The 24617-nt window shown below is 38.5% G+C and overlaps 1 protein-coding gene across 2 annotated transcripts in view; it reads right to left on the reverse strand.

The window, feature by feature from the left end:
• Nucleotides 1-24617, reverse strand: part of nr3c2 (nuclear receptor subfamily 3, group C, member 2) — a 91050-nt gene that overhangs the window by 12846 nt on the left and 53587 nt on the right. Inside the window, exons 4-8 of one of the 2 annotated variants that reach the window (XM_059342315.1) lie at nucleotides 22264-22287; nucleotides 18256-18372; nucleotides 11815-12159; nucleotides 8345-8489; nucleotides 3470-3600 (exon numbers count right to left, since the gene is read on the reverse strand). In XM_059342315.1, coding sequence (XP_059198298.1) covers nucleotides 3470-3600; nucleotides 8345-8489; nucleotides 11815-12159; nucleotides 18256-18372; nucleotides 22264-22287 — 762 coding nt within the window. The remainder of the gene's footprint in view (nucleotides 1-3469; nucleotides 3601-8344; nucleotides 8490-11814; nucleotides 12160-18255; nucleotides 18373-22263; nucleotides 22288-24617) is intronic. The other variant, XM_059342323.1, reaches the window with a different exon arrangement.

The following is a 24617-nucleotide window of genomic DNA, read 5'->3' on the forward strand; positions in this document are numbered from 1 at the left end:
TTTAAAAAAACTTATATAAGTACCTTTTATTTTTGCTGTTTTTAATTTCCACAATTTCTGAAAAAAAAACCCAAAAAAACCCTCTTCCTAATTATATGAAAAAGTGCCTTCCAGCACAGTTGGACTGCAGTTTTGCAAAATGAGTCCTTTTCATATTTTGGCTCAGAAACTGCAAGATTGCATTTTAAGTCTGATCTATCTTTTTAATTTAAACTGAATTTTAAAAATGGACCAGAATTGAAAAAGTAGACTTGTTTTTTTTTTTGCTTGTAGAACTTAAAGGTCTTCAAATGTCATTTGATAATCATTGAATTTCTAATTTCTGTATTGAGATTGTTAAATTAATTTTATTTAAATTGTTCCGTCAATCATACATGAATAGTCCAAAGCCACTGACACACCTGCTCCTTTCTCTGAGCAGTTTGACCCTTTAATAGCTTGCAATGTTAATTATACACCATAATCAGCGTCTTTTAATGATTGCTCTCATTTTAACTAATTTTGGATCAGGGTGATGCTAGGTAGAAGTGTTTCCGTCCAGAATTCACGCAGTACTTTCAAATGCCTTAGTAACTAAAAAATAAATACTCTGCCAATGAATATTTCCACTGATTGGCACTGGTGCTGAAGTTCAAAGAGTTTGAAGTCTGGCCAGCATGCACTCTTCAAATAACTCACCACAACTCTCCCTCTCCCCGCCTTTTCCTCACCTCTCTCTCACTCTCTCACCCTAATTATTGAACATCTATTGACACACAAAAAAACCCTATAAGGGCCCGATGTAAACATGGAGCATGCATAAAAAAAAAAGAGAGCAGCCCGTGTCGTGTGTCCCAGTGTAGTTTCAAGTTTTGTGCTGATCTTTTTAATAGCTGCGAGTGGGCGTGGATGGTGAAGTTTTGACACAGCTGCCATCATGGAATCTTTAGCTGTTACTATTGAACTGACAGCAGCAGCTCACAGGGTGTTGAGGTGGTGGAAAAACCAGTGCTTTCAGTTTCCAACTGAGCAACTTGGTCCAACACATCCTCTCTGTGAGGCTGGAGTGCCTGTGGGCGCCGTTTGGCAGAGAGTGGCGACACGGTGGGACCTTCTTCAGTGAGTGATAGACGTATTCTGTTTATCCATGGGCAATAAAAAATAAAATAATATGACACCGAGTCCTCTGCTCGGAGAATGGAAAAATTAAATCACTGCTCCCTTTTTTATATGCATATGTATGTTGCTGCACAAACAGGTGCGTGTAACATTGGGTCCCTTTTCCATGCTTGTTATGCATGTTAACGGATTACCTAGAATCATAATCTAACAGACTATAAAAAAAGCACAACCGTGGGTGCCAGAAAGGCGGGTACAAACACTGCCAAAACAGACTCAAAGTCCCATTAAAATGATGAGTATCACAGCAGGCTGTCCATTCATGGGAAACGTGTTCTCACAAGAAGTCGGTACTTTCAGCTAGAAAAAACTCCCTGTCATTGAGCAAGAGTCATCCAGAAGTAGTTCTGAGACGACCTGGCAGTGTAATGATCTCCTGTTAAAAACACATTGAATCATTCTCCTTGGGACGACTTTGAATGCAGCACCAGAAGACAGAAGCATCCACCTCTTAATGTAGTGGATGTTATGTAACCTCTGCACTGCAAAAAGAGGTGTGTTAAAAATGACACATGTTGTGCAGAATTTTAACACATGTAGTGAGTGTGCTTAGGGACTACACATGTTGTGTCAAATTTAACACAATAAATGTGTGAGCCGTTTTAACACGCAAATTGTGTAATTTTAACTCATTATATGTTGATGATGTGTAACTGAAAATTACCAAAAACTACTACCGGATATTGATGGCTCAACACACCTGAGATATGTTCTGTACTGTTGTTTGTCTTGACTGTGTGTTCATGCTGTTTTTTTTGTTTGTTTTTTTTCCTGTGCGACTATGCATGTATGTCTGGGTGTGTTTATGTGTTTGTCTAAACTAGGTATTTTGAATTGTACATATTTTTCTTTTTATATTTATATTCTTATAGACTATTAAATGTTGCACTTACTGGAGAGCACTTTGAATTTCGTTGTACATGTGACAATGACAAATAAAGACCTATTCTATATTCTATTCATTGGATGACAAAAAAAATGGCGGTTAAACTTTTAAACTTGATATATTCACAGGCCTATATATTCATTTCATATATAAATATTATTTTTTATTCTTTTTAAGACTATTTCATGTACTATCATATACATTTTTATCAAGTTTTTTTTGTTATTAAACACAAACTATTCTCGCCCAATTAGATGACACATGTATTGTTTCAATCTATCCAGAGGCATGGGGAAAAAAGAAAAGAAAAATAACACATTGTGTGCTAAAATATACAGTGTGTCAAAATGATATCAACACAACCATGTGTGTTGTTTTTTGACACATCTCTTTTTTCTGTGTGTGCATCACTGGAGACATTTTTGGCTTTTTAATTTTTACGATTATTTTGGCTGTTAATGCTTCAAAGTTTCAAAAGGATGTGAGTTTAAAATAAATATATATATTTCAACCTGAAACCCATTAAAATCAATTATTTTATCCCACTGACAGTACAGCATAAAATCATGCATTCCTTTATATCAGGCTCTCAACCTAGAGCCCCAGCTTCAAAATTGTAGTGTTTACAATTTTCCAGCTGATTTAGCCATTTTTTCACATTTCCCCTTTAGAGCAAGTACATTGCTGTTGTATTATGAAGCACTGCAGTGTTTGTCAATGTTAAAAACATCGAGTATACAGAAATTCATTTTTAAAAAATAAAATTTTTCAAGTTTTTTCCCATAAAAACACTAGAATCACTGGAATTTAACCTTTTACAGGGCAAAGAACCATATTTGGTAACTTCGCCCCATATCATGATAATAATAATAATAATAATAACAATAATAATAATAATAATAATAATAACAATAATAATAATAATAATAATAATACTCAATTGACCTTGATTTTCAGTTATAATCAGGACTGAAACTAATTAAAATATTTCACTTAATGATGGTGGAAAAATAATATTAATGTATATATTTTAGGACAGCTTTGTGTCCTCCATGGACATCAGAGCAACTCTTGACTGAAGCACTGCAGTTCAGTCAGTGTCATGAAATGTGACAGCTGTTATCTGCAAAAAGGCAGTCTACAGTGATACAGTGGCCTTCATTAGAAGTGTTTGCCTTATAGCCAGGAAAGTTTTAATTTATTTCTTTATTTTTTACATTTACAGCATTGATGATATTGTTTGTTAGCCTGAAAGTTCAATTAATTCTTGTTTGGAACTAATGTTTTTTCATATTTTTATTAAATAAATTATTTCCAAATGGCATTTCATTATACATTCATTAATTGGTGCTAGCGGGTAGAATAAAAGCAGTGTGAAAAGGCAGGTATATAATGAATAAATAGCTCCTGTAGCTCACTGCCTACCTGTGCTGAGAAGCAGGAGCACCTTCATGGAGAGGAACTCGTCGTAGGTGAGCTGCAGTCGGAGAAACTCCTGGCTCACCTGCCTCATGCCCAGACACAGGTCATACATGGCTGACTGCTGCATGCGGTCCCTGGAACATGACAGCAAAAAAAACATTTTAAGCTTCATGAAAAGTAGTATATTATTATTAGTAACAATCCATCCTCAGTTCCCACTCATCCCCGCCCTCATTTATTCATTTATTTACCCACTCATCCTGATTTTATGTCACAAATTTATGTAACAAACTCATTCACTTCCTAACTCCACTCCTGCCACACTGTTTGAGCCCAGTGAAACAATATTTCCACACAGTGCAGAGGAGGATCCTGCTAGTCTGGGCTAAGAGCAGAATACCAAATCCCCCCAGATTGCAGAGTGCTGCGTACAGTATCACAGCACAGATGCACCACTCTTCTAAGGCTGTGGCAGCCTACGAAAGACCCCATATCTAACCGTAGTCACCATAGAACCATACTTAAAGATGTGGTATTTCCAACATATTTATGTTGACATAAATAACACACATATGAACATATGTTAAGCACACAGAGATCTACGTTTTTACGTGAATCAATGTGTCGAAACTAAGCGTGCACGGCAATGGCGCATGCACCATTTTCTTTTTTCTCCCTTTCTCTCTCACACACATTTTATCAGCAAAATAATCTTGGTTACATCACAGAGTTCACAAAAACAGGAAAGAAACATTAGTAGGGATAAAGCATTAGCCAATCAGAAATGTGCTCTGCAGATGCCACAGATTCAAGAGAATCTCAGCCTTTCGGTGCCACTTCTTTTTGCCATAAATCACCATCACATCGAAACTACAGTGATTAAATGCAAGTGGTGTGGCTCGACTTGAAAGAGGTTGGAATTTTACCCACACAACAGTGAAACCGTATCATTACATAGGCAGTGAGGGTGGAGACTTCACTCTGATAACGACTAGATTAAATATTCTGTAGAGGAGACGAAAGGCAGCCGATTGGAAATGAGTGCATAATACTCCCATTAAAGCATGAGACAGATTTTTACAGTATTTACTGTACAGCTGTGTCTGTCGGCCCCGACTAAATAACTGATAAACTGTGACAACTTCTGGGAAAAAAGCAGGCCTGTTTCCCTGCTGAGCAGCTCTGTGTATGTGAGCAGTTTCGCAAAGTGCAGCATAACATCATTTGATACAACTTTGGGCTGGAGTTTCTAAAGTCTCCACACGTTTTCTCTCTCTCTCCCTCTCTCTCCCTCTCTCTCTCTCTCTCTCTCTCTCTCTCTCTCTCTCTCTCTCTCTTTCTCGCACTCTCTTCCTGAAATCAATTTTGCTGAATCACTGCCCAAAATGAGCTGCTGGTTTTGGGGAGGAAAGAAAAAAAAAACCTGGCAGAAATCTCTCCTTCCCACCTTCTCCCTCTCCTTTCTCGTCTCTCTATATCTCTCCGTCTCGGTCTTGCTCTCACTCTGTTTCTCTCTCAGTCTTGATCTCACTCTTCCTTTCTGTTTCTATGGTAAAAGATTCAGGGAAGAGCACAAAACTGAGAAGAAAGGAAAGTTCAGATTCACCTTTGGCTGGGAGGAGAATTGTGTTTGTTGAGAAAAGTAAGAAAAAAATAAATTACTTTAAGTCTAACTAAAATCATAATGAGTCATTCTCTTTCGCAGTCAAATACTGTGTTGGAATAATTACAAAAAATATTGTTATTAGCTTTTAATAGTGCTGTTTTTTTTTCAGAGATACATCAGAAATGCTCCTTTAACCTTCGAGCCTCTGAGTGGGTGGGCCAGTGTGTGTGTTTGATTGACAGCTGAGCTGGCAAGGGAACAGTGACACAATGTAAATCATCTTGCAGTGGTAACTGCAGTTTACAAGGCAAGGACAGAGTTTTGTTAGCAGTCGAATGGACACATAAGGACAAGACAAGAATAGCATCTAAACTGACTAACATTTGCACTCACAGGTAAAGTTTTAGCTGTCCATTGTGCTGCAGCAGACTAGCTAATTCGCTGTCTAGCCTGCAAACTGACTTCAGAAGTGCACTTTTCAGCGGTGGTTGCTGTCTGTGTCGTCAGCATAGAGCTGTTGTGTACTGCTGCCTGTGACTACAACTGTTTAAAATATAGATTACAATGAAATTTTATTGACTGAAAATGCTCTCTACACAAATATAAAGCCAACAGGGTTCTGACTGACTCAAAGGCCCAAACCAAAAAAAAACAACATTTTATCTTTTATCGTCTGTGGACAGAACTTACTGCCATGGCTTTAGGAGTATTACTTGTATACCTTTTTATTTCATCTTAACTTAACACTTACATAAATCTTGCCTGTCCAGTATGTACATTATGCCCAAAACTAAAAAAAACAAAAGGAAAGCCTTTGTTTATCCGTCAGACCATCAAACATTACGGTAAATGACACAGATTAGGCAGGCTTGCTTTGTCTTTAGTGTAAAATGCACATCTGTCTTTGCAGTATTTACGCTCAATCAGCGACAGATTCCACTCTAATAGCTGAGTGAGCGGACAGTCTATTCAATAAATGCCTTAATGCCCTGGGTCAATATGCACTAAGTAGCTATGGAAACAAGTGTACGCTGTCCAACCCCCTAAAGACTAAGTGGACTCAGCAAAGTTATGGCCCAATTTTGTCCTTATTTTTGACAGAATTACCAATGAACTGAACAACAGATTCACTTTGGTACAGCATGTTAACAACAACAGGCAGGCAACACACCTCGATCTGATAACCGCCCCAAAAAAAACACAGTGGAGACTGCAGCGACAGCCTGGCTGCAAGCATGTGACCAACATCCAGGCCACCACCATCTCCAGCCGGTCTACATCTCATCTCCTCTGTCAAGATGAGTACCAGGCCCATCTGTCAGTGGGACAGGCCTGCTGTAAATGCATCACATGCTGCAATGGCAGCATACTGTACACTAAGAAAAACATTTCTCTGCAAAGCATACATATTCATTTATCATATGTAATGCATGTGTAATCCTAATATTTTTCTCTTTAAGAACTTATTACTCAAACCAAGGCGGTTATGTTTCACTCCAGGCTCGATTTTCATGGAGCATGGTAGAAGGGTGTAGCAGTGTACAAGATTCATAAATTATTTTTCACTTTTGTTAAAATTGCGTGATAGAGCGCGGCCTTGGCAGAGGTCTGTGCTACCGAGCGCCCTTCCAGATCCAAACTGAACTTGCCAAACGATACAAACCATTACATCTCTATCCCAAAATAAGATTTTCTCCAAAAGCTGTTGTCATCTCACAGAAGGAAACACACAATTCTTAATAAACTTTGATCCACTTGGCACTAAATTGATTACAGGATCAGAGGATCTCTGGTGTGGCAATCTAATGCTTTACCAAGTGTACTAAGCTCGCAGTGATACAACATCGGCTCACAGAGTCTGAATCTGTGTTGCACAATGGCATTTGCGCTGCTGTTTATTTGTTTATTTGGGACAAACTGACCTACTGACATTGACTTACACAAGCTATTAGTTGGAGCTTTTAAACCTGCCCCTGAGTGAACTCGCTCGTCTGCAGCAGGCTGCCGACAAAAGCTGCTATTCTCATTTTTGATTAATTCTATTACATTCAATTCATCAGCGGCCATGCACTACAGCTCCAATGAGAAAAGGCCCACATGCACTTCTTTTCCACTTGCTCTCCTGTTCAAACATATTAACATAGATCAAGTGGACCATTGACTGTCTTTGCTCGGCCTGTGCCTGACGCAATTAAGAAACCATCAAAAAGAACAAAAGTATTTCCTAGATAGGTATTGCCAGATATCAGGTGCAAGATTATAGCCCTGTTTAAACTACACCATGACTTCCAAAAAACAACGTCATTACTGCAAAAACTATTTTTCAGGTATGTTAATTGTCGTCTCAAACTAGTGCAGCAGGGAAATACACTCCTTACTCTCCAAATTCCACTTGCAAAACTGATTTTTATGCATAAATTTGCATCTGATGAGCAGCCGGAAATAGCAGAAGCTACAAAACACTAAAAACCAAAGCCTGACTGTTCAACCAATTATCCACTAATTATATACACTGAAAAACAAATTATTGTCTCTTCCATGTGTCACAGGCATGTCTGTGTGTTGGGGATCCCACAGGACATCACACAACATCAAATGTATTGGTAACACTTTACAATAACCATCATTTATAGATGGGAAAATGACCATTTACAGATAGTTTATTAGTTTCATCATCATTTATAAACTGTATATAGGCCATTTAGAATGGTAAATAGAAATGTTGAATTATAATTTATAAATGCCAAATAGATAGTATATTAATGTAAGTTGATAGTAACTTTACCATTAACAAACAATTACATTATAATTATTAGTGTATTAATAGTTTTGCACTCATAACATTTTTAACACCAATGTTAAGTATGTAAATTAGTTCAAAATGATTCACACACCTTTAAGAAATTGTTTGAAAACATTTCAAGATTAAATATGTATAGCACTTTGTAAATGGTTAATAACTGGTTTATAAACCATCTATAAACATCACTTAGATGGTTATTGTAAAGTGTTACCAGTGTATTTTATATTATATAATATAATCTATTGATAGAAATGCGTCTTCTTAATCTTAATTTTGGTATTTGATTCTATAAAAATAGGTGAAATGGAACTGAAGTGACCCCCTCTCTTTGTTACATTGTTGAAATAAGACAATATAAATCATGTATTACAAAAAATATTAAGTATGTGGGCCACTGTCAAATGTCAGGACTTTAATAACATCAGTGCAATGTGTGCGGTGTACTGCAGATATGGAAGTGTGAACCTACTCGTTAAAGATGAGATCAGGGGCAAAGTAGAGCATCTGTGCATTGGTGTGTTTGTAGGAGCGCCAGCTGAGGCAGAAGGAGGACAGACACATCCACGAGTACTGGATCAGGGTGATTTGGTCCTCAATGGGCAGGCCCCGGAAACCTAACACACACAGAAACAGACACATGGCAGAAACAGATGAAGCTGATGAGAGGAATGTTAAAAAGGGACAAATTATGCTAATTTTCAGGTTAGTTCTTGTATGTGGGGTTGCTAATCGAACAGTTTTTCATGCTTTAATGTTCAGTTTTATCATACTGTCTGTCTGAATATATCTGTATTCACCATAGACTTTATGACGAATTGATAACACAAATCCACTTCCTCCCACTACACAAAATTGAATCCAAAAAATCCCGTATACTGCCGCTTCCATCTTGCACATTCAGAGCCCAAGTCTGCACAGCAGCGATTGGCTGATGGAGCCGGGGTATGAGCTCCTGCCCATACACCCACCTAACCAACTGCGAGTCAAACAGCTGTCAAATGTGATGTTACACCCATTTTATAGCATCAAATAAGTAATTAAAATCAAACTAATCAGAAAAAGACCGTGATAAAATCTGCTTTAATGACATAAACCATCTTGGGAAAAATGTATTTGACCTGCAAAGTACATGATTTTAACAGTACTTGACATTTTATGTATGGCCTATTCTGCCAGCCACCAGGGGGCGATCGAATTGTTTTGGCTTCACTAATGGGGAGCTGTCAGGCCATCCATCTTCATATACAGTCTATAGCAGGGGTGTCAAACTCAAATACACAATGGGCCAAAATTTAAAACTTGAATAAAATCGCGGGCCAACATTGAACCAATAAACCTTTTAATATATACCAAACATGTTTTGCTTTAACATTAAATATGGAATCAGCAACGCTTATAAACATACAATATATAACTAAATAGTGCAGACATGCAAAATCAAATTTCAAATAAAAAACACATCAATGTCATTAATTTATTAAATAAAAAATAAATAAAAATCTTTTGCCTCTTTTCTATTTGCATCCTTCTGATTTAAATATCAAAATAAACTTTTTCAACAGGTTAATAAATTCTGCCTTTCTTTTCGCCATTTTTGGGAAGGCGTAGCTTGGAGACAGCTCTAGCTTGAGGTTGCTATGACGACTGTCACAGAGGAGCGCGTTTCTGGGTCCTGTCCTGATTGACGCGCCAAAACAACAGCAGGGCATTGTGGGATTTGTAGTATTAGCTGTAAATGCGTCGTATAATACCGGTGGGTCAGCTTTTATAGTACGATAATAAGATAATAATTTGATTTTGCCTTGCGGGCCAAATAAAATTACAATGCGGGCCACCCCTGGTCTATAGTATTCACCTTCTGTCTGAAATGCTTAGTTTTAGCACCTGTCTCTTTAAGCCCCCTCCAAGAAGCCAAGTATGCTCTGATTGGTCAGTGTTTCTGGGTCTTCTGTTTCTGAGCTATCGGCAACTCTGCACCATCACTGCAGCCAAGCAATGAATGTAATGGCACTGTTGTGGCACTTTCTACCTATATATATTATATTAATGCACATTGCTTTGGATAAATGCATCTGCTAAAAATGACATTGTAGAATTAGTTGTGACATCCCAACCTTACAGAAGTCCTCATCTAAAGGCACAATTTCTGAATACAAGCTGTTTGCATTTATCTGTTTGATGCTTTCACATAGCATCCTGACCAGCAGTATACTCAAAAAAGACATGGACATCTTCCTTTCTACAGTATTATAGCTTTTAACGGAGCTGACAATACTCTGGCATTGATTTAAAACATGTAGACTTAAGCACACACTTTTATTATGTAGCAGCATGTGTGTACCTGTGTGACTGTTCATGTATAATGTGGCACGTATCTGTGCCACAGTGTGCTTTTTTGTGGCAATATTTGTTTAGACCTGATAACCACTGAGAAGTATTCACCCATTCTTGTTTTATGCAAATCCCACAAGGCCTCCAGTTATTGGCGCGTTGTCTATGGAGCTCCAAAAATAGAGTTGAATAGGAAATTTGCCAAACTCTCAATCAAACTCTGGCAAGAAACTCCTCCTCATGCAAAACATAGGCCAAATGAGGACACACAAGTGACTTATCATGGCTTAGGGACTATTTTAGTCAATATGCATGTCAATCTGCAAAATATAATAATGAGGAAAATATATATTTATAGAAAAGGTATGTCAGATGTCTGGCTTTGCACTGTGTATTCACTACAGGGCTTGCTCATAATTAAAATCTGAACTATGTAGAATTTGATGTCGGGTTTTTTTATCAGATGTGATTTTTTGGGGCAACTTTGAAGGCACCTAGACTTCAGAAAAGTATTTGCTAATAATGTAGCTCCCATTGACAAACAAGTCGGACTTCCCTGCGAATATTTTGCTGGCACCGACAATATTGTTCCATGTTGCCCTGTGTGATAGACCTGCCACATTCAAATGTTTGCTGAATGCAGGCAGTGGCATATCTGAAAGTCGAAGGTACTCATTTTGACCCTTCTGTCTGGCTCTCCTTCTATTTATACGTCCGGATATGGCAAGCAGACACCGTGGAGGTATCAAATATTTGCAATACAGCAAATTAAACAGCCTCAAAGAGCTACCTGTGAGGCATCTTTCAATATGTCTCCCACTGGCTGGCATTTTAGGGGAACTTGTTTATTCCTTTACAAATGTTTTTTTTTCTACCAGTGCTGGTTTATAGGTAGAGATTAATGAGATAAACATTAGATCTTCTGTTCAACATAACATCTGAGGACGATAATGGAAATGAGTTCTGTTTGGAAATCTTAATCTTAATTCTATTTAATGGTAAAATAGGATTCCCTTCTTAATCTTGTTGAAGCTTTACAGGATAATTTCCTGACCTAAAATTTAAAATTAAAATTGTGTGCCCTGACAAAACTAGCAGTGTTGTGTTCAAAATGTAGAGATCAAAAGTGAAGCTGTATGCATGTTATCTTCATTAAAACCCCAGTCTATAATTACAGTATACACTCCCCTGATTTATCACACCAATGTTTTTACCACTTACCATGTTCTTTGACTCATCTATTACAAAACAGACAACATTTTTTTTCTCTCCAATAAACAAGTCATTGTCAATGTGCTTTAATATTCTAAATGTGAAAATTCCTGAAATTTCCATGGTCATTTCACTGAAAATATACATTTTTTGGGATTCACAAGCTATTTTAATCTAATTAATTTGTTACAGACATTTTAATTGACTTTTAAAAGCAATGTGAAAAAATGATTTGATTGGCAGTAAGACCTTAAATACATCTCCATAAAATCCCAAAAATAAAAATGTGATTTAAACGTATCTATGAGGTGCTTGTCAACTCCTTTCCAATTCTGGCTTGAAAAACTCTTTTAAACAGCATTTAGGACTCAACCCACCGCTCTAGTGGTCACTAACCTGGAAGTACTTTGGCCCACTTCACCATCCGTACCATCTGCTTTCCGGCCAGGCGGTTGAGACTGGACAGCAGGTGGTCAGTGGTGTCAGGCTGAGTGTTGTCATAGCCAGAGTACACCTCTTCAGGCTCAATCAGCTCCAACACACTGCAGATGGAGGGCGGCAGAAAAGGTGTGACCACCCCAGGCCCGTGGGGCACCAGGGCATTGGCAGCGCTGGCGTTGAGCTCCTTCTCTGAGGACAGGTACCCGCTTCCAACGCCACCTGTGGCAGTTTGGCCGTCCTTAGAGCCCTGCAGGTCCTCGCTGACACCCTTCAGCTTCCCTAACTTCTTGGACTTTCGTGCTGTGGGGAACACAACAGCCCTCGTTAACACATTGTTGGTGATGGCATTTCTTACATTCAAAATCTGAGGTTATAATTACAATGTGACAGTTACTGTGCAAGTATAATTTAAAAACACTCAAATATAGATATGTATTTATAATATGCAGTATTTGGGTGCAGAAAATGTATGCTGTATGTGTTAACAATGTCTACTTTTATGCCATGTCATTTAATTTTTTATTTCTCATTCCGTTGTCGTGCTGATCAAACTCTCACAATAGATTGTAAATGTCCAAGGTAATCTGTTCTCTGTATCTCTGTATCAGGAGGAAGTTATAACTTCTGGGGAGTCATAATCCTAAATGTTCGGATGTGAATCAGACATTGGAAAGTGTCCAGTAAAACCAAGAGCACATAAAAGTACAATAAACATGTTTAATTTCCTGTGTATTGCTTAGTCATACAGATAGTAAGTAAGTACACCTTATTTATATATGACTTTCCAAACCAAAGTTAAAAGGTTCTGCACAATGCAGAAATAAATAAAAAAATACATAAAGTTAGAAACAGAAAATAACATTATAAAAAATAGATGGATAGGTACCTTTCGGGGATAATGAACAAGCAAAGTACAAATAAAAACATAGGGCTGCATTGCACTGTATCACTAGAGAGTGTGACGCGTTGCGCTCTGTTACCATGGTGCCCGTCAGCTTGTTCAGTTAATCAGCCTCAGGTGTGCAGCTGGTGTGCAGCAAGTGTCCAAATCGGATATGGCTCTGTTCAGACTGGGCCACATTATTGACTGATCTGACAGGTTGCTGTAGTAACGGCGCCAGAGCGTCTGACGTCGTATAATTGCGACAGCGACAAAAACAACAACAACAACAAACATGATGGAGGCAGGTCACCTCAGTATATTCATAGACAGTATATTGGCCTTATCACTGTCCAATAGTGTAAAACATCTCAGACGCACCTGTACAAAAACCCCGTCCTTTTTAGCTAAATGATCTATCTTCTGTTTTGCTCTGCCAGTGATAAAGCTACACTTCATTACAAACTCTGCTATAAGTCAGTCAGAAGTCGCATTTCTTTCGGCTAACAAACTGACGCATTATCATGAACGCTAATGTTAGCTGCTCACAGTATTCCTCCAAATCCGTTTGTTATGAGTTTATTAACGCAGTTCCACAAACTGTCTACCTCAAGAAGGGAAGATGATGGAGTTTGCTGCTTGCTAGCTATGCTAAAGAAATGTCAGTAAGCTATGTGGCTAATGTAACTGTTGGGAGCTGTTAATTTTTGTGTTTTGTGTGTTTTTTTATAATGTTTTTGTGTGTTTTTTAAAAATGTTTTTATGTGGGGGTTTTTTTGGTCATTTTTTTTTTTGTGTTTTTTTGTGTTCAAAATGTTCATCCAGTAAGTCAAAAGGAAAAATAATAATCAGGTCATATAGATGAGGTTGTGCTGAAAACAATGATACCAACATGGCATGGTCAACAATTTTTAAGTGGTTTGTATACAGACAGAATGAAAAGGAGTCAAAAACCAACAAAATAGCCCCAAACTCCAGAGGGTTAATATGTACAAACCATCACTCAATGGTCATTGCATCTGTTGGCTGATAAGTTTCTGCCCTTTCTGTTCTAGGCTGTTTTTATTTAAATTGGTTTTAGCTAGCTAATTCTGCTATTGTTTTTGTTTAAAAACAAAAAAACTTAATGTTAGGTTAATTGGGTTTTTGGGGGAGCTGAATTGGTTTGACATGCTTTGTCCAGGTCCAGTAGTGGAAGAAGCATTGCGATATTTTACCTAGCATTACTACAGTGTAGAAGTACTAACTTTATGTCACAAGTATCATTAATTATTAGCATTAAAAATACACTAAAAGCACCATGAAAAAGTACTCATTATGCGCAATGGCTCATTTAGAAATTTGTAGGTGGTAAATTTGTAACTACAGCTAATTTAAATTACTTATATATTGTTAGATGGCAATATGTCATACATTTCTGAATCTTTATTCATTTTGTATCAACAGTCTAAATCTGTAAAGTAAAACTGTCAAATAAAAGTGTCAAAAGTACAGTATCTGCCACAAATATAAAGTAGCATAAAATGTAAGTACTCTCTTACAATAAAAGTACTTAAAAATTGTAGGCTCCTTAAGTACAGTACTTAAGTAAATGTTACTTTGCACCACTGTCGCAGTATGTGGAAGATAATACTAATGACTGTTTTCCTCTATTTTCCCTTAATGTTGACTTGAAGGCATTCACATCTCTCCACATACTTGATATTTAGCTAGAATTACAAACATATTTTATTCTTTACCTCTGACAGCTTTCTTTACTTGTCCTAATATCAAAATCAGATCTAAACAGCCGAGCTTATACAGCCACGCTCATCACAACCTTTAGCTTTTATTCATGAATCATGGTCATCTGCTGCTTTTCAACACTACATCAAATTTCACGAGAAAGAGATGTGTTAAATCCAACTCATGTTTTTGTGCTTGTAATATGATTAAGTTAATAATTATTTGCTGCTAAGTTGACGTGTCTATATATGATATTGACACATGGTGGATTGTTGGATAAATTGAACTCTGCCAGGGGCTCCATGATCTCCAGATTCATTCATTTAAACTATCATGACATAATCTTTTTATTTTTACAAAAGGTTTCAAAGTTAAACAAATGATATTTACATTTTTATATCCAAAATTGTTTCTAGATCACATTGTGAACTTGCGAATTGTATATTATTTAAAATTAACAGAATCTGTGTTTATTTAGCCTATGTATGCGCTAAGAGTGAGAATCAAAAGTGTGTTTGAGCAGGAGTTGGCGTTAGCTTAAATTTTGACACAGCAGGATAACGATGTCCCTATTACCAGATCTTATGAGAGTTTGTTGTTTCGACATAGACAGGTCTCATACAAAGTTAGTTTTCTACTGAACTGTCTTGTCTGAAAATGCCATTTTAAGTGTCAGTATGTTCAGAACACATGTGGCTTGTGAAAAATGGGTCCAGTGTTTACTTTGATAACCCTGGAGTAAAGGAATCCGTCCTATGTGTTCATTTTCACTTTTCCCATTGGGATTCATAATCTGGGATTCATAGATTCGTGAGTCTCCTAAAAAACACAGATACAGGAACTGACTCCGAAATGAGCCGTCTCGCTTCTAAGCTGTGTCTGGCCTAATCGTGCTGTGTATTGGTAACTCCATGGTGCTATCCGTGGTGCTAAAGTAGCAGACGGATTTGTAATTGCGACTTTTTCTGTGTCCTATCCTTATGTCAGTTTTCTCTTGGAACTGCGGTTCATGGATCGGTTAGCTAGTCGTGGGGGCATTAACGGAACCAGGTCTGTCTGTCACCATTGTTAAAAATTAACAATTGGCCTACTGGTTTACGGGGAGTGTCAGTGTCATACATAAATTATTGAGTGACAGCGGGTGGTCTAGCTTACTCTGTTGTGCCCACTCTTTTGCTTTGCTTTGCTACTGCTGCATGGATACGTCTCCAAACACCACTTCAAAACTGCTGCTGCTGCTGCTTATATAGCATTTCAAAAGACCATACTTCATCCCAGCATCCACCTGTAGGCTCTTATTCCCCTGTGAGTGGGTTTGTCACTGTCACTTTCCAATCTTTTCTGTGCATGAACACTGTGTTTGCTTGTGGAGAGTGATGAACTCAAAGCAAAGGAAAACAAACTCTGTTCGAAAGCTGCATTCACTCAATGATACATACGTTCCACATTAGTTTTGTTGACTGAAATATATACAAGTCAGATTGGCCATAAAATACTAACCGTCCACACATTCACAGTGCAGAAAATGCATCATAAAGTTTTTCTGGAATTGATTTTTTTTCCAATCAGTGCGCATTTGTTTATTTTCTGTTATACTGTCAGAGGTTTGGATTGGTTCCAGCATGAATGTGTAAGCTGTAACATTCAAAGACACGGGCCTTGAACAAAATGTAAACAAGAGTATCCTCGCCACTGAAATTTTTAGTACTTAGTCATTTCTGCCTTCATTGTGAGCACTTTACTCTTAGTGTAATGGATATGATTGTTGACAATAGCAAAGCAATCTGACTGCTGTGAAATCCCTCCAGATAAAACACATTTCATACTGCACAGATAATAGTAGAGCTCCCATGTTTGTTTTATTGCTTCATTTAGTGAATGTGTTTTGCCGTGAACACCTGGGCAACTGTGCATAACAAGAAAGTGTTTAAATGATTATTCCAGCCATCGCAGCCGTTTACTAAACCATTGCTAAGTTCATGTAAGCCATAGAGAACTGGAGATACATTGGGAACTGACATGAAAGTGCATTTTTACCTGACAGACTTTTCATAAACCTGCAGCTTAGTACCGTCCAGTACTTCGGGCAGATTCTTATCTAAGGGGATGAAATATCCCAAAGGACTAGCATACTCAATATTCACTGCTTTTACACTTTTCATCTCTTTCATATCCGAAAAGACAAAAAAAACTCAACATTTAATGACACAAAATCACTAAACATTAAGTCACACAAAAGTTGTGCAAGTTTGTTTTAGCCACAGGTAAGACACAATTAGCTCATGAAAATTAGGTGACGATCAATCAGAGAAACAAGTTCTGTGAATAGTTCATTTTGACAGCAAGTCAAGGAATCTGAGATTACAGTGCAGTGCAAAGCTCTCAATAGGCCAGTGGTGGTTCTAGACCAGTTTTACTGTTGGGGCCAAGCAGGGGCCAGTGTTTAATCAGAGGGGCACATTAAAAATCGCCATTGATGATATTTTAGCATTCAAACCCTTTATTTTAGATTATTTAAAAATCTAATTTAAGTATATTTGGAAGATACAAATACATTGATTGAAACAATGAGACTTACCAACAGTAACAACTATTTTTGTACGACAATGACATTTCTCATTTTGGTGCACAATTATTTTTTTTCATTTTGAAAGTGCAGTACAGTGAGAATTATCTTTTTTTTTTGTATACACAAGCTTTTATTGCATAATTCAACTATTATACAATGTACACATTCTGGGTTCCTTTTGTGCACAGTGAGATATTGTTTGAACTAAAAATAGACTTACCAACATTAACAGTTATTTTTGTACGACAATGATATTTTTTGTGCACAATTACTTTTTTTTAATTTTGAAAGTGCAGTACAGTGAGAATTATCTTTATATTTAGCTTTTATTGCACAATTAAACTATTATACAATGTACCCATTCTTGGTTCCTTTTGTGTACAATGAGATATTGTTTGAACAAAAAATAGGTAAGAATTGTTCCGTCATTCATCGTTATAAATTGATCATTTTATTATTAATTTGACACGGGCCACAGCAGGGGCCAATGGCTTCTTCACAGGGGCAGTGGCCCCTGTAGGCCCCTGTGTAGAACCGCCACTGCAATAGGCATTCATTAACTCCTTTCCCCACTGCTATCTACATGATTCCAACTGGCAAAGATTTCATTTAGAAAACTCACAAATAATTCACTAAATGCATTAAGCTGACAACTTGTGCTAATGTGTAGCAGCAGCAGTTGCATTGTGCATGTTTTTTCCCTTTTAACCACCATTGTTTTCTCAAGTAATTTGACAGCACTACCAACTTTCTCTATACATTAACACTCATGTTTAAATTCAGCTTCCCTGGGGAGCAAAAAAATTGTTATTTCAGTAACCCTAATGGATTGAAAAACTCAAGTATATCAGTGCGACCCTGAATTGAAATAAGCCAGAGGCAATAAATAAATACATTTCACTCCACTTCCCTCTCAACTACAGTGTTGTCTTTTCTCATAACACAATACTGTAAGTTGTCTGCAGGCTTGGTCAGCGAGAACCGTGTAGAGTACTGTAGATCTACACCTTCTGTAGATGCATTATGCATATTGTGCTCAGATATACTAAATGTACACACATACACACAAACATCTTATGACTCAGCATCCTCGGGCCTCCGGTGACTACGGCCAGACCTACTTTTCCATATCCATCATTTCACATAAGCAGAGTGCAGCTGACTTAAATGTCACATGAGACACGTGACAGGGTAAATCTGTAATGAGGGTGTGACTCCTCACCTCCCAGGTTCATCCCGGCCTGAAGACACTTCCTTACGCGACATGCCGGACAGTTTTTCCTTCGGATCTTGTCAATGATACAGTCATTTCTCCCGGCACACAGGTAGTTGTGCTGACCTACAGAAAGAGAAAACACAGCGTCAGTACGATGGTGAATTGAACATGCAGTTTGACATAGAACAGAAGCTGTGGTATTTTCAAAGATATTTAAAAAAAAAAAAGAGCAATAAGATGAAAGTAAAAGAGGCTAATTTATGCAATTCTGAAAACATTTGTATAAATGTGATTACATGAACAGACATGAATGTTCTATTCTACTGTATAGTCTCTGTCGGTGAGTGTTTGTAATGTAGGTCAACAGAGAAACCCGTGAAATGTCTGACAATATCAGAGATCTACATTTCATGATTATCACTGTGAAAATGATTGAACTTGTGATTATTCCGCTCTCACATTCTACAATGCATGACTAATGGTGTATTTTACAGTATATGGCATGGAGGTATTAATATGCGCTGGAACCAGGACACTGGCTGCAGCTAGACTATTCCTGACAGTGATGCTAACATGGCGAGAATCCCTCCTGCCTCCTGCCTAGCCCTTAGCTAAACCCAATGATCTCCCATTTCAGAGCGCTTCCTTCCGCTCCACTAGTTCTTCACTGTACAGCTCCTCTCCTCCTCCACTCTTCTTCTCTACGCCTGCGTCTCCATCCCTCCTTTTTCCCTTTTTCCACACGTCCGCCAGCCTCAGAGCGCCATACGCCCACACACAGGCAGGCTCATGCTCGTGCACACATACAGTCATTCACTCTCTCACTCTCATACACACACACACACACACACACGCACACATACATATATAACATGCACGCACATACACACACACAGCCAAAGCTGCTCCACTTGGCAATTTGAAAAAAAAACTGCAAATGTTGTATCTGCTTTCACAAACAAATACACACACATGGAAATCACGACACAACCCAGATGGAGTGGTATAGTGTGGTGTAGTAACCCCAGTGACCCCAGTACATGGCTTAGCTTTATTAGGGTTGCTGTTAAAATTGTGTGTACATCTCAGATCGGTGTGTGCATGTGCATGATTGCCGGTCAATGTATATCAATCTGTATCTCCCTGGATGTTCGTTTATTTCTTCAGAAGTATCAAATATTTGTGGCATAGACTTGTGTTTTAGCATGAAAGCTTGTGTGTTGTTTACATGCAGTTTGCTCAAACATGTACATTCTGTACATTGCCTTTGTTGCATCTACAGTACAGTATTTGTATTTGTGTGTAGGACTGAGCAGAAGTTGTTTTCTGAGCTAGCAGGAGTAGTGCGCAGTGTGTCTGTCTGGCTGCTGCCAAAAGCCAAGGAACCGAGCTGCAGGAGGAGAGGCAGCAGCTGTAGCCCCACCACTATTTCTGGCTAAATCACATGACCGTTACATAAGCCCATTTTTCTTGCTCTAAAAAACAGTAAACTGCGACACAGGAAACACAACGCAGCCATCCCCTTCCCAACCCCCCTCGTGCACGCACATACACACGCACACACACACACACACACACACACACGCTCGCGCGCGCGCACACACACACACACACACACACTCTCGCTTGGATAGGCCGGCCCAATTGGCAATTCTGAAAACTCTGGAGCCATCCTGTCAACTGTTTTGCTCATTCCCGTGAATCTTGTTAATAATTGTTAGAGTGAAATACACTTTATGAGACAGGCGAAGTTGCAGTCCGACGGTGTGTGTGCGCACTACTGTGTGTGTGTATCTGAAAAGGGAGAGAAGTTGTTTATTTATGCACTGTGTGTGCATGCACTCGCATGCCCTCGCACAGCATGTTTACCTCTGAATATGTGCATTTGCTTATCAACCCGGCACGTGGCGGGCTACTGGTGAATGTTACTTTATCAGTCTTACCTTGGAAAAACGCATAAAAAAACTGAACGAAAAAAAAAAACCCTCCTCATCTCTTATGAAAATGGTGAATTTATGAAGTAAATTTGACTTTTGTTTTTTGTGCATTATGTGTGTTTTTACAGTAAAAACATCCAAAATCTTATGAAGATATTTTATATAATGCTCCAATAATAAATAAAATACTCCTCAGATACTGTATTCAATTTGACATCATTCTAAAAACTCCTGTCAGCTGGTACAATGCACACTCTGTCAGCATACTCCATTACATGGCAACCCTAAGAGTTTCTTAATGGAGTCCACTCACGTCTACTTTTAGCTAATGATCTCACAATCTGGCAACAACCTGCTGAGTATTCTCTGTTATTCTCTGTCTGTCAACTCCAGCGTACATCACTTATGAGGACATTCTTCTGAAAGGGAAATACTCTGTCCTATGGGGACCCCACTTTAACAAGAGTGATCTGCCCTGCAGCCGTCCTGCCATCGGCCCAGCTTCTGTGCGTCTACTTGACAAACAAAAGACAGACGGACTTCAGGGCTTTGCTAAAACACAGCCTTTAACCTGACATTTTTTGAATAGCCACTAGACACAAGTGGTCAGGTCTAAAATTGTGTAAATAGCCTCTCAGATACAGTAGCTGACCCACATCAACAATACTACTGTGACTCTCTAAATGCCATTTAGTAGTGGCTGCACATTTCTTAGTTGCAAGCCAGTCCTGCAGACGCAAGATGGCATATAACTAAAGGCTCACAGCTATGTCACTCTCATAGATTAATGCCATTTAATTATCCCCCTCACAAAGTATTTGGTGAATTCCGTGATCGTCATTCATCTGTATTTATGCAACCTAAATTACATAGCCAAAAAAATACCAAACAACCAAAAAAACAGCCCTCACTCGGCCAGCAGTATGCAAATCACTGCCTTGCAATAGCACTTCTCCTCCAGCTCTTTGGACAACACACAAACAGCTGTGTTGGATGAGGATCTACACAATTAAGTTACCCTGTCTGGATCATTATAAAAAAGTGGGTGCAGAAGTTAAAATAGGATGTAAATAGAAGCTGTTATTTTGTTTACTAATCTCTCAACTTCCACAATAATCTGTTATATCTGCAAAAATGTTGTGCTGTGCATTTGTCTCACAAAGATTTTCACCATCTGCTGTACATAGTGCATTGAGTCATTATTTAGGCCTCAATATGGTACTAGGAGGTGTACAAAAGCAGCCAGTTATGGCAGCATTTATGATAAAAGCTGTTAGAATCCAAAATCTGTCTTACACTTCTCTCAACAACAATGCATTATTACTTTTATTCACGCACTATACCAACTGTTTGTCAAAACATTTGGATATTAATTGCTACAAATTAGAAACATTTGTTTGGTCTTGCAAATAGAGGTTAAGAACACATTTGACTTCCTTCCAAATCAAATAAATCAAGAGCACTCACTGCTAAGTGTTTTCAGACTATAGGGTTACAACAGAAGTATACTCACTCCTCTGTACCCCATTTCTCATTTGAGCTATTTGAAAACATAATGTCAGTGTGTCATTACTACTACCTATTTTTAAGATTCACCTCTTATTTGAAGGAAAATAACACTGAGTAATTCCATTTAACTGTTGAACTATGCAGCTTTTTCTGCAACTACTTTATGTCAGTTTTATGTATAGCGCAAGTGAATTTGACATGTGCATTTACAGCACAGTATGCGGTCTTTTAAGACTAAAAGTAATGCTACAACACTCTGTACTATTCTGTATCTTTAACAAGCCAATCATCAGTGAAGACACTGATAAAGCCCATCAGATTGGCACTGCTTATTTGGTTGAACACAAAAGGTGTAACCCACTGGCTGCACTGGATCTTTTTTGCATTGATGTCAAAGAACAAAGGTATCACCAGGGAGCAGGAAGAGATGGAGGTCAGATTATATCCACTGAGGAGCCATCATACCTGCAGGTCAGCCCAGGCCAGGGGAACTGAGGGCACAGAGGAAGTAGTGCGTGCATGTGCGAGTGAGTTACATCATCATACGTGCACCAAACATGCAGCATACCTGTTACTGAGGCTCGGCAGAATGCTGTGAATATATTGTAGTGTGGAAATAATTAGTCAAATGATTTGATTAGACATTTCAAGAAGAGAGAAAATCAATAGCAAGTTATATAATTAGATATTTAAGTAATTTATCAAGCACAAAAAACAAAAAATGAACATCTGCTGGTTTCCGCTTTTCGTATATCAGGCTCTGCTGTTTTACATCATTATAAATTGAAAACATTTGTTTTTTTAGACTGTTGGCCAGACAAAACAAGCAAATTGGAGATGTCAACATTTCACTTCCCCCCCCTAGCTTTTATTCGAATATTTTGCAGGCTAAACAATCAGTGATTTAGAAAAAATGGCAGCTTTGTTGATTTAAAAAATATTTCTGCAGCTCTTATATATTGTATGCCCTTGTCCTTTTTTTCAGATCAGTAAGCATGCAAAATACACATGCATACTCTGCCAGTAAATGTATCTCTGTTCTATTAGAGTGACCCTTCCTCAGGCTGCATTCTCCTACCTAAATGCCTGTTAGCAATGTGGGTCACACACATACTTACAGTAAGCTTTGTTGATGCAATTTCACCTGAATACCTATAACACTCATGAAGCAGTGCGTGTGCATGCATGTGTGCATATTTAGTTTGTGCCTGTTATTATGTTTGTATGTATGTTGTACACAGTCTGATGTGAGACATGTGTTGTGGTGCTGGGATCAGTGCAATGCTGCTAAATGGCTTTACTCCAGCCGTTGTTACATGAGCCTCTCACACACAACCTGAAGCATTCACTCTGGCACGGGAGGGAGGTCTTTATTCCCCCGGCCTGAGCTGAAAAAGACACAATTGGACGGCTGAGCTGCCAGTCAGAGCAGAAACAGTGCGAGACGTGTCCTCGGATGACCTCTCTCACAGAGGCGGTACCGAGGAATAGGTTTTTAGATTGACACCAACGCCATGGAAACCACGACCCAGTCACAGCGCAGAACACAGTGAGGCCATAACAAGGTTGACTAATGTCTCTGTAAACCTTTCAGTTCAATAAGAGAACAGCAGAAACGACTAAGTGAGCTAAGAGCAGGGCCTAGTATTATTGCACAGAGCAGACATGCCAAGCCACTGATGACATGTGAATAATAAGCTAGCGTTCAACTCTTCAAATGCGCTCCACATGGAGCCGTTTATTGAGTGCAGCTGTCTTGTATCAACAAACTAGTCTTTAGTGGAGTGTAGGCAGGAGAGCAGCACATATGAATGCATTCAACTATTTCCACATTTCATTAGTGATGATAACACATATTTACGAACTGTTATTTTGTGTCAGGAGGCATTTTCCTGCAGTGCAGGATAAATGTTTATGCGAAAGAATTCAATCATTTCAATAGAGCATATAAATTGGCTGCATGTTTGCATGTGACACTTGAGTACAGTAGCAAAAATAAGTGCAGAATGTAAGCTTCATAAAAGTTACTACCCTTCTTCTATGTTTGTTTACTATACAAGAATATGGCAGTAAATAAAATGTGAGCAGAGCTGTCATACCGTATAAGATAAACTGGATGAGCTGCAGTGAATAGGAGAGCAGGTGGATGAATGTTTCTTTTATGAAATAAGTGGGTATTCATGTAGAAGCTTAAAGAATGAATGGAGGGCGTTTTGAAAAGCTTACAGTTTGTACTCTGCGCATAATTTAGTATTTCTATATGTTTCCTGGGACCCTGTTTATAAACTTTATAGTGCACAGTTGGCTGTGCCTTGTGGTAGATTTGACAAAAAATTATGTGGATTGAATACTTGTCCTTTTGAGGAGGGCTATAAGTGTACAGATTTGGACAGCAAAAGGCCCATGTGACCAGTAGATATTCCAAACAGATGGTCTAAATGTAAGCTTAAAATGTAGACTTCAGAGAATAACTACGCCAAGCTTTCGGTGATGTAAAATAAAGCTACTTGACAATGACTTAAATAAAGGGGAAACCAGACCCTCCACAGTCAGAGGGTTTCATCTGATTGGCTGATGACTCCAGAATGCTAACTAGCTCTGTAGTAAAGGGCTGTGAGCCAGTTAGCGGTCTAATGAGCTACAGCCGACTGAAAAGTTTTGTCCCCCGAGGCAGGCGGTGCCAAAAGAAATTAAGCATGGGCTGGATTATTCCCGTTCTACAGATGCCCACTCTCTGCTGTCTTCTTTTATATCTCACACGCCGAGTCTAAGTTTTTAACTCTGAGAGAAAAGAGGAGGAGGAGAAGGAGGAGGAAATACTGGGAGAGGGGAGGAGTAAAACGTCTTCTCACGTCCTAACTTACACCTCTCAGACGCTCACTGCTGACACATCATTTTCCATCCGCTCTCCCTGTTTCTTAC

The sequence above is a fragment of the Centropristis striata genome, chromosome 1 (assembly GCF_030273125.1).
Source record: "Centropristis striata isolate RG_2023a ecotype Rhode Island chromosome 1, C.striata_1.0, whole genome shotgun sequence".
Classification (NCBI taxonomy): Eukaryota; Metazoa; Chordata; class Actinopteri; order Perciformes; family Serranidae; genus Centropristis; species Centropristis striata.